Below are 11,114 nucleotides of genomic sequence, written 5' to 3' on the forward strand. Positions count from 1 at the left end.
AGATGCCCTGTGAGCACTCTCAAGACCAATCTCGCTAAGATGATAGGCAATCACAGATCTTTCAATAAGCAAAGCAGGATCCAGAATCTTTGAAGACTTGGACCAACTCCCAACCCCCAACTGAAAGTCTAGGCAAATCCCCCTGTAATTCTCAGGGTGTTAATAGTAACTTGGAAAAAAAAAATTATTATTATATACCTACAGAAAATTGATACAGCCTAGTGGCTTGGGAAGAGTAGATGGAAGGTGTGATTCATATACATATTCACCTACCCATTGATAAAAAAAAAAATCTTTTAAGAAATAAAAGAAAAACCCTAAAATACCAAACTTCATATGATAAAAAAAAATAAAATCTTAATTAAATTTCTGTCAGAGGCATCTTTATCATACCTCTACCTTCTTGCAAAAAGATTGTAACAAACAATTTAGTTCAAACGTGTTGCAGTTACATTTGGAACATTACGGGCTTAATACTGTTGCCTGCACATAGGCACGTGTTACCATTTAAGATGCTCTTGGTGCCTACCTAGCCTCCAGCTGCCATCTCAGAAGGCCTTTTGTAGGTTCTGTGTCACAGCTGACAGCTCCCTGTATCAACACTGTAACAGATTAAAATAAAAAGTCAGATAGTACAGTATTCAATAAGTAAGGTTTACTCTTAGACTTGTTATCAACTTGTTTTGCTTGTAGAACCAGATCTCAGAAATTATATACTAGTCAGTAGCTTAGCTAAAAAATTCCATCCAACATCCTTATGCTTATTTTCAGATTATAAAATAATCATACAGGAAATAGTAAGATAGAGATTTTACACACCTAAACGCAATCTCTGATAATTCAGGTTTTTTTCTCATGCTAATAATAGAACTGCTTGGATTTAGCAGCAGAAGACAATTGCATGTCAGAGTGGCATAATACAAAATGAGAAACTTTTAATATCTCTGAGAAAAATGACATTATTAGCATTCATAGCAATGTACTATACTTCCATTACTTAAAAGTAGCATTTGTTTGATCCATTCAGAGAAATCCTGGATACGAAGATCTAATTCAGGGACACAATCTTATTACAGCATCTGAGATCAACAGGACTATTGCTGCCTTTCCTGCTCACCACAGGGGTTCTGGGTACAGACTGCAAGGACACATTCGTGTTTAATTATTATGAAAATGTCATGTAAAGAATGAGAAGGGACTTAAAATCACTGTACAAAGATTTAAACTGGAAGCTGGTAAGGTTTTAATAATACTCCACATGTGAATTATGCTTCCAATAATACATAAATGTATTATGAAGCTTTAGCTGGTATAGGGCAGTTTCTTATGGTTTAATGCATTTGAAGAGAGAATGGCTGTACTTTGTGGTAACAGAAAAAACAACTAAGAATCAAACTCATAGCTTAATTGACTTCGTTATAGCTGCTGTTAAGTTAAGGTAAAAGCCATGTTTAAATACTTTTTAATCAGTTTGTGAAAGTGGAGAGACAATCTTCATTACCTCACGTTTATTGGCATTCAGTAATGAAACCCCAGCCATTCACTGCAGTGCCATGAACCTTCTTGGCATGCCACTCATTTTAGCTGGACTGCAGCCCTACCGCAGTCCACCTCCAACCATCTGCCACACAGAAGTGGTGGCTCCTCCATCACCGGCCATTTCCCTTTTTACCTAGCACCGTGCCTCCAGCCTTACCTCTGTATCCCGGATATCCAACCGCGCAGATGCTATGAGCATCTACAGGAGAGGGTAGAGAGGCAGTTTCGAAGGAAGATAACACACTTGATACTTCGTGTATCAGGTGCCCGTGCCCACGTGTTGGCGGGAATCTCTGTGAGGAGAGGTCAGGGCTGCCCCACCCTGACACAGCTGGTTCCAACCGGTTCCAGCCAGTTCCACAGCAGCCCCACCACAAGGCACAGCCGAGCCCGCCACCGACCCTGGTGGCGCCTCTGCCATAACAGATTTAAGGGGAAAACACTGCACGGCTGTGAGGAGCAAGGAAAAGAAGTGTGAGAAACGAGCCCGGCGAGCACCCAGGTCAGAGAGGGAGGAACAGCTCCGCATGCCTGAGCAGAGACTCCCCTACAGCCCCTGGAGAGACCACAGTGGTGCAGAGTTTTTCCTGAAGGACTGCAGCCTGTGGAGAAGGGCCACGCTGGGGCAGGGGAAAAACATGAGCTCTAGGTTGCGTAGGCTGAGAATAGCACGTGTACTGACTCTGCTACAAGCCATGTGAATTGTCCTTCAAAAAAAATCCAACATGGTAAGACCACCTTGCCTCAGCAGGTGAAAGCAACGGACATTTTGAAAATGGCTTGTGGCCTCATGTAAAGAGTTGCTTGCTCTTCAGATTCTTTTTCATTTTACTTACTAATGGAGAGGACTAGCAGCTCTATTCTTCCAGTACAGATGCTGCAATAAAAAAAGTTTCAAAAAAAAAAAAATCCTGTGTTGGTGTACTGCGTTCTAGCCACAGACTAATTAATATCCCTCTGCAAGAAAAAATTAACACATTAAAGAGTATTTGGAAGAAGGGATTTTTATTGTATTACAAGACTTTTACCTCATATATATGGAAGCATTATTCTGTTAAAAAACAGGCCTCATCACAATCCTGACTGCAAGGGAGCCATGACAGAGCCTGACAGCTCAGATTTGTCCTGACTGCTGCTTTTAGGGTTTAAGTAACAGTCTTCAGCCTCAGCCCCCATCCCTACATCTGCTTTAGCTGGAAGTGAGTGAGAACATCCAAAATTTACACAGACGGGCCCCTTCTGGCCTCAGGACAGCTGCCAACTCTTCAAAAGCCACTGCTATTCTGTTCCCTCTGCTCCACCTCTGAGAAGGCAAGCACAATATTTCACGTACATTTAATACTAACAGGAAATATTTATTACCCTTTCCAGCTTTAAGTTCTGTTTAACATTTTATCTCAAACCTCAAATTGGCACCAAAAAAACCCTGTACACCTGGAAGATTTCAGTCCTTAAACTTATGAAAGCTGCAGTTAAGTGAGTTGCTTCACAAGATCACAATTAAAAGTTTATTTGCATTGTACATAATCAACCCTCTTACACTTTTAATCATCTTGCCATTATAGTGGCATGGGAACTTTTTTAAAGATGTTAAAGGATTTGAACCTGCATTATCTCATTATTTTTATGCAATCTGTCAATAAATCAATGTATTGTGTAGGACTAGAAGTGCCTGGCATATTCTTAACTGTCTACCCCAACAGTAAAACTGACTTTAAAATTCCTGAGCATTTCAGACCCCATACCTCAACGTCCGATGCACCACAAAGCCCTCATACTGCAGTGTCCCATCTCTAAAAACCCATAAAAGTTCAAACTGGCCCCAGCCCACTGGCCAAGCATATGGGCTTTCCAGGTTACACATCGGGCTTCCCTGCCTGCACAGCCAGCCTTGCCCCTGACAATTAGGGCACCCACAGCCTCTGACCACCTGCACAAGGGGTAGGAGGGGAAGATGAACATGATGTCAGCAGATGGTCAGTAGAACAGCGTTGAACAAAAGGAAGAATTCAACCCACCACAAAAGTAGAGGATGCATGTTGAGGCCAAGCTGGAACGACACACGAAGCATGAGTGGCACAGCACAGAGGCTCAGCCAGGGCACCCACCACAGAATGGCCGCATGAGGAAAGGACAAGAGTGCTGCGAGATAGGGACGCACAGCAGGGTAGGGCTGATGGGCAGCTGAGAGAACAAGAGGTGTCCAAGGAAAGGCTGGGGCCAGCCTGCCACACCTGCACTCCATGTGTGCTGCCACAGCAGGAAAGGGCTAAACCTGAACACTCTCATGTTCAGTCACCCCAGCTGGGTACTGCCACCCAGTCAGCTGGGGGACACAGCCCACAGGCTGGGTGGGGACATCTGCAGCAGCTCCTCTGCAACAGAGTCAGGCCCTCAACCAGGTCTAGTGAAGGCCTGGGGAAAAAAAAAGAAAAAAAACCCCCCCCACACACACAGTCTGAAAGTCCAGAGGTAGTGCCAGACACACCCTGCAGTGTGAAGGGAAGGGCCTCACCTTCCACAGACTCCAGTCCCAGCTTCAGGGACTTCCATCTACCCCCGACACACAGAGTTCTTTGAAGAAACAATGTACCAATACATTAAGAACCCCCTTCTTAGAGTAAACATCTCTGAATAATTCTCATACTTCCATTTTCTACTATTGCTTCCTCCAAAACTTACCTCTCAAGCCCAGAAAAACCAAATCCCACTTAAAAAATACATTTTGAAATCCTACCAAAACCTGTGTTTTGTTATGTTAACCACTGGCTAGTCAACATCCTTCCCTGGATTTAAGGAAGACAGCTGCCAAGAAGTGGCCTTCAACTCACCCAAACTGCAGAGGCTTTGTTTCAGAGACACACCCCTGCAAGAGATGACTTCCAGGTGGATGTTGCTATTTCATATTATTCCCACATATTGAACATTTTAAAATATACAAGTTACTTAAGCTTTAAGCAATGCGCTAAAATACAAAGACCAAAGCTTATCTTTTATTTAGGCTTCAAAAAGACAGTACATTAGCTCTGCTCCTTTCTGCTTTTGCTGAAACAGTTGAAGTTACAGTTCAATTCACATGTCCTTGGGCATTATTCCCTATTGCACATCTAGCTTCCACCTTATTAGCCAGATGCATTGTTTCCAGCAGAAACTCCCTCCCATCTGAGCCAGCCTCACGTGTTTAAACAAGAAGGGTTCCCACCAGCACCCATCTCCTCTCACTCCTTTCTTGCTAAAGGGGTAATGGATCTTCATGATTCTTGCACTTCATAATTATGGTTATAAGACATAGTGCCAGCTCATCTCGGAAGGTTAAAACAATAGAAATCACATCTTATGCATGCAACAGACTAATAAAAAGGCTATGTATCAGCATAACAGGCAATGTATAACTTTTACAGTTCTGCTTGTGGATGAAGTTACGCAAAGCCTCCTGCTGTTAAGCATCTGGAAGGCAAGAACACCCCAGCATGCTATAAAGTGATAGCCCAGCTCCTGGCAGCTGCTTGCTTGCAGGAGAATCAAGCATGTATTCCAGATACTTAGCACTGCTTTCCCTTGTATCAGCAGCTCTTGTGAACGGGTCCAGCCCATACAGGCAAAGACGACACATGCCTTCCATCTCCCAGCTGTGGTATACTTGAAGAAAGGCACAAAAGTTTCAGTCTACGTATGTGGAGAGTAAAATGCAACAAGGCAGACAGAACTGTAGGAAGGTCCCTCAGGCACATCCTTGTTCAGTCATTTTGTTTGCTGGAGTTGCATCTGTGACACAGAAGTGCTCAAGGCTGTGGGCCCACAAAGGGGCTATAGAAGCCTTCCAAATTTCAGAGGCAGAAGACAGGGATACTTCTACACATCCAGAGTCAGCTGAATGAAGCAAACATTTTAAAAAGTTCCTTTGACTTTATGTTATCAAATATACTCAATAGCAAGATCACTGCAACTCAGCAGTCTGTGCTGATGCCTCACAGAGGCCAGAAGAGCACTCAGCTGCATTTCCAGTTCTCCTTCTCATCAGCAGCTGAATGGATGTGTAGTGAATCCTGGTGGGAGGAGGAAAAAAAAAAAATAGAAGAGATTTCTTGTGTGCCCACTTCTCCTTCAGTCCTTATTGCAAGAGGAAGATCAAAGAATCCCAACCCATCCTTTCACCTACAGGGCCAGGTAGTATTATAGAATCCCAACATTACAGCAGCTATTCTGCCACTACAGGCTGTCTCCCCACACCACATTCCCTCTCTGCACTTTCATCTCTCCTACCACTACAAGTTCTAATTTGAATGATCTTGCTTAGGAAGAAAAAGTAGCATCTCAGCACAAACATCTCTCATCCTGGTTGCACAAGGCAGGTTTTGCTAGCACAAGAGTTTTCTTTACCTCAGTTAGAAGTTGATGACGTCTCAGCTGTCTATAGAACTGCAACACAGAAGGATCAGCTTTCACCACTTTTGGATCAAAATCCAGAACACGGAGACCTGCAAGGCTACGGGCTCGGGAAAGGGCTACATAAGCCTGCCCACTTTCAAAGACACGAGACAGGGAGATTTCCACACAATCTAAAGACATGCCCTATGAAAGACACAGAGAAGTCTGTTACAGAACAGATATACAAAAAAGAACACTGTTACCAACACTAACCTGTCCTGCGAGTCTGTCAAAGGAACCATCCTTGGTGTATGGACTTGATAAAATAAGGAAGTTTCTTGTTTGACTATGTAACTGATTAGAAGATGGGAATCAGTAGAAAGGACGATTTTCCACTGTCAGGAAATTGCTGGCAGACAGTAGGGTCCACTAACTAACTCCAGTGAGCTTCTTGGTGTGTGAAACTCCACAAATCCCATAAAATCAACACAGCAGGGAAAGAAGTCCTGATGTTTTCACTCCTGGTAATTAATTTGGTGCAACCACCCATCTCAGGCAGTCCTTGGGCAGACCATCTGAGATAGGGTTTGGGTTAGGCCTGGCCAGCCCTTTCTGCACCAAGACACATCCCAGAAGGCAGCAGAATTTACAACGCAGCGTGGTTTAAATAGTGGCATGGGAACAAACTCACAGGTCTAACAGCAAGACAAGTATTTATCAGAGCATATGAAGTCTTCTGGAAATGTACGAATAATATTAGTTACATTGAAAAACCCAACACACATCACCAAAGAGGGAGTCCAGCCTATGGAGCACAGCTGTGACTCCTGCAGCTTCCTCAGGGTCACTAATGCTGATGACTATTGGGGAAACGCTACCCTGATCAGCCCACAGCAGTAAATAATGCTGCTTCACAGTCTAACACCAACTATGCAGATGACAGCACCCTCATAGAAACTCTAGCAGTATTGCTAGCCCATCCTTGATCCTATAGACAAGCATCACAAGCAGAAGAGGTGCTGCCTTCTCTGCAGCTAGACACACATATTCTAGAGGTCCCCCACAACAAGGACCTTTCAGTTTTCCCTCCTGTTTTACCAGCAATGCAAGCTCACACAGGAAATAAGGGTTATGATGGTGTAGAATTCAACAGACAGCTGTATAAGAACACCCACCTGACTCTTGTGAATGGAAATGGCCCATGCCAATTTTAAAGGCAACTGTTGACGACTCAGATGAACTCCTGATGGTCCTTTGAAGACCCATTTCTCCATTTTGATGACCTGTGTGACCCCGCAGAGAAACCTCACCTTAGGCAGCCCTGTAGGAATGGGAGCAGGATGTATTCCTGACACTCAACAGCCAGGAAGCCAGCAGCCTAAGAACACTTTTTCTCCTTCCCCATGCCAGTCTTTCATGAATTTTAGGGCTGCATTAAAAAAGAAAAATCGCATACCAAAAAAACCCTAAACCCACACATAGTAAACAGAATGTACTGAAATGATTTTTGGGACCTACTTAAGCAGGAGAATTAAAGTCAGGTAATTTATCAGTTGAGATGCAGAGAAAAATACACATTGCAAGTAGCAGAACATTATTCTCTGAGAAAAACAAACAAAAAACCCCCACTAAGAATTGCTTCAACAGAACACACAGGAAATGCAAATGAGCATACACATCTAGAGAATAAAGAAAAGCAAACAAGAGGCCCTACAGAGAGCTACAACTGATGCAGTGCATGACATCACAGCTCATGAGAGCCCCAAGCTTCTCATTGCAGAAAAGACCTCCTCCCTGCTTTCCCTCAGATTATTCTTACCAAGCGGTAAACAAAATTAACAAGTCAGCAGCCATCAATGAGGAATTGTTTTGTTTTTTTCTTCTTCCTTCAACAACAACAACAAAAAACAACAACCCACCAACAAAAAAAAAACCCACAAAACACAAAAAGCTTTACTTACCCTTCTGTTCACTTTCAAATCCTACAACAATCCCTCGTGCCCCATTCACCAGCCCTTGGGACACATCCAGATTCTTAGCTAGCATCACCTACAGAAAAAAAGAAAAATCCTGTCGTGCACTGGCTTTACAGCTTGTTCAGCCACCTGCAGCTAAGCTTCTAGCCAGGAAGCATAAGCACAGCGGGCTGATAGGCCACAGCCATAACATCCTGTTGCAGGGTAGAGCACCATCTCCAACCTGACAAATTATTTCACAGCCTTTTCTTCCTAGGATTCCCAGCTACATCATTCCACAGCACTGAACACTTTACTTGAGCTGCTTCATAGATTCTGGGAACACCTAACAAACAACTTCCCAAGGCAGACACTGCTGCTGCTAAGCACAATCCTGCATGCTTTCCACTCTGACAGGCCTAGCTCACAGCAAGCTGCCCAATCCTGCAAATTTGGCAAGCTATGCCATACCCTTATAGCTCAGAAGGGCTGCTGTACCTGGGTCTGAGACTTCAGGCAAGCACTGCCTGTGTTCTCTGCTACCTGGAAGCTTCTAAACCTGATTGGAAATGTGTGTCAAAGTCATAGCAGTCACCACTATAAGGATAAGGTTCCAAGCAGAAAGCATACAAAGATTGGGATAGAGTCTTCTGTTGGCCTGGCATAGCCATTCTATGCAGAATCTGCATTCTATACATTGATCTACTCTATACATTTACCTGCTATTCCTTTAGCATTTTCTTATGCTATTTGATCCACTGGTCTTTCACAAACATACATACACACACTCACCTGAGCTCCAAGCTTTAGCTCAACTCTACCACCCACAGGACACTGAGCATCAATTAACCTCACTAGCATCGGGTCGCTGTCCAAAGCCTCAAAAGCATGCACTTCTCCTGTTAAGGAAAGAAAGACATAACAAATGGCAACCATTGAACATATTCTACACAGCATTGCAGGAGACTCAGCATTTATTTTTAATAGCAACTCCTGTTTTAATATCCATTCTGCTCTGCTGGTAGGACATCTTCACACAAACCTAGTCACATCTAACAGCAGAAAGCTCACGATTGCCTCTCTTCCCAACATAACTCCCAGAGCATGAGAAGGCTCAGGAATCAAAAGCCAGCAGTAAACAAAAACTGAGCAGTTTCAGTTGCTGCCAGCACCAGATCTCCAAAAAGGACTACGGAGAAATCCTAGGGCCAGGCAGGGAGGCAGAAATGAAATAGCTCTTAATTCAAGCTATGGCTGGATAGAGCACTGCCTTTCTGAGATGCTATAGAAAGAAAAAGTAGGGGTATGGAGGCAATAATGGCCCACCCTTCCTTGCAGCAAGCAACCAGCTCGCTGTCTGTTACACACCAAGAAGTAACAGTGGGGACTTTTAAGCAGAAGTTTTTCCCCAGGCAGCTCAACTCCAACACACACAGCAGCGCCAATCCAAGCTGTGCATGACGGAACACTGGTTCCTCCTGACACCACAATATCGCCATTGCATCCTCTCAGAGCTCAGCCCCAAAGCCAGCAGCTTCCTCCAACGAGTTTACCTAGTAGCTGTTGCAAGCGTCTCTCATTAGTTATTTCTACATCATCTTTATGGGTGCAGAGCCGTGTAGCCAGGATCCCATCACGCTCAGACCTGTTAGCAGCAGTCTGCATCAGCAGTCTGGTAACCTCCTCTGTGCACCTGGTACCCAGGAAAAGGGGATTATTATTTAAAGTGGTGGGAATCAGGTCTTGAGCAGCAGTAACAGCTCCACAGAACTGGATCAGGCTGTGCAAGCCCCAGACCTCTAGAGAGAAGGACAGAGGAAGATAACTACACAAAGTTGGAGAGCAGTGCATGTGGCTGCCCATGCCCTGCCCATTGCCAGCTCAGGATCCATCGCATTCCTTAGTGGAAATTGCAAAGAGGGACCCTAGAAAGGGTCCTTCCTTATCAGAGCAACATTTATGAAACCTGCTTACATTAGTTAAAGCATTTATAGCTATTGCAGCCAGCCACTCATTCCCAATAGAGCACAGGGAAGAAGTGACAAACTGCTCTTTGCTCTGCCCCATCAGTTGGGAGCAGGGATTACAAAGAGAGCAGAGTTTCTCCTCACCTGCCTAAGCGGACTGCACTCAGGAGCGAGACAAAGGTCTTGTCGGTCTGTCTCCACACTTCAGTCAGCTCCATGTTTATGTGGATGCATTTCCTCCAGCTTTTTGCCTGGCAAATCATTCTCTTGTTAAGAAAGAGGCAGATTTGAAGCATGAGAATGAGCTTAAGGGACAGTTTTGTACCTGGAAGCAGAACTTGGTTTCTTCATTAGCCTTGCAGACTGGGGGTAGTTGCAAGAAATCCCCACAAATGATTAGCTGAATTCCTCCAAAAGGCTCATCCCGTTTTCTGACTGCCCTGAAAAGGAAGGAGAAGAGAAAAAGGGTGGGAGTAAAGAGAGAGAAGAGAAGCTTTGAATGCCCTTCAGGATCTGGACAAGTTACATCTTAGACCATCAGTATATGCAAACATACACCATCTGCAGTAAAAGGTGACTATCCTCAGCTGTATCAGAACAACTCAAATAATTAAGCAATGCTGTTACAAGGCATTCACTTTTCTTTGCCTACCCACCCCAGATGTCATTACCGGTCTTGGTTCCTTGGTAACTGTTATACTACAGCTGCTTCTCTTTGCAAGAGAGGACTGCTGGGCACAGCACAAACAGCTGTGTTCTGGAGTCAGCTCTATAGACAACACTTGGCTCCAGAGATGGAAACAGCAACCAGAACAGCCACAGCTGGGGAGCAGGGACATGATCAAAACCTATCTCAAGATGAAGACCTGCCCAGATGCTGACTGGGATTTCCTTCTTCCTTCCAGCCCTAGGCCAGCGGTTGCCTTGTACCCATGCACATAACCAGAGGAAGGAAGCAACCTGGAAATTGAGGGAAACTCATTTCTGTTAGTTGTTTGACCTGACAATCACTCACCTCGCCACCGCCTCCAGCCTGTCAAAGAACTTGCCATCCACCATGGAGATCTCATCAATAATTAAGTGCTGGCAGGCCAGCCAGTGCTGGCGCACCCCGGGCCTCTCTGCCAGCTGAATACATTGTTCCAGCGGTGCCTTCCCAGAGCTGATCCCTAGTAGGGGAATAGAAAGCAAAGCTTTGGGAAGCTGCCAATTCTTTGGGAAGGGAGCAAGAGCTCCTTGCCCCTCACCATGGGGCAGGCCATTACCTGCAAAGGCATGAAGTGTG

General features: G+C 44.5%; 1 protein-coding gene across 1 annotated transcript; it reads right to left on the reverse strand.

The window, feature by feature from the left end:
* Positions 1–5,919: 5,919 nt before the first annotated feature.
* Positions 5,920–11,107, reverse strand: PIF1 (PIF1 5'-to-3' DNA helicase; the record flags this gene model as incomplete). Its single annotated transcript, XM_010288891.1, has 9 exons — positions 5,920–6,111; positions 7,083–7,228; positions 7,869–7,956; positions 8,655–8,761; positions 9,416–9,555; positions 9,974–10,080; positions 10,155–10,269; positions 10,845–10,998; positions 11,095–11,107. Coding segments are annotated over 9 exons (1,062 nt in total), but the record flags the coding sequence as incomplete, so codon positions are not given.
* Between the last annotated feature and the right edge of the window lie 7 nt (positions 11,108–11,114).

The sequence above is a fragment of the Phaethon lepturus genome, unplaced genomic scaffold, assembly GCF_000687285.1.
Source record: "Phaethon lepturus isolate BGI_N335 unplaced genomic scaffold, ASM68728v1 Scaffold57466, whole genome shotgun sequence".
Classification (NCBI taxonomy): Eukaryota; Metazoa; Chordata; class Aves; order Phaethontiformes; family Phaethontidae; genus Phaethon; species Phaethon lepturus.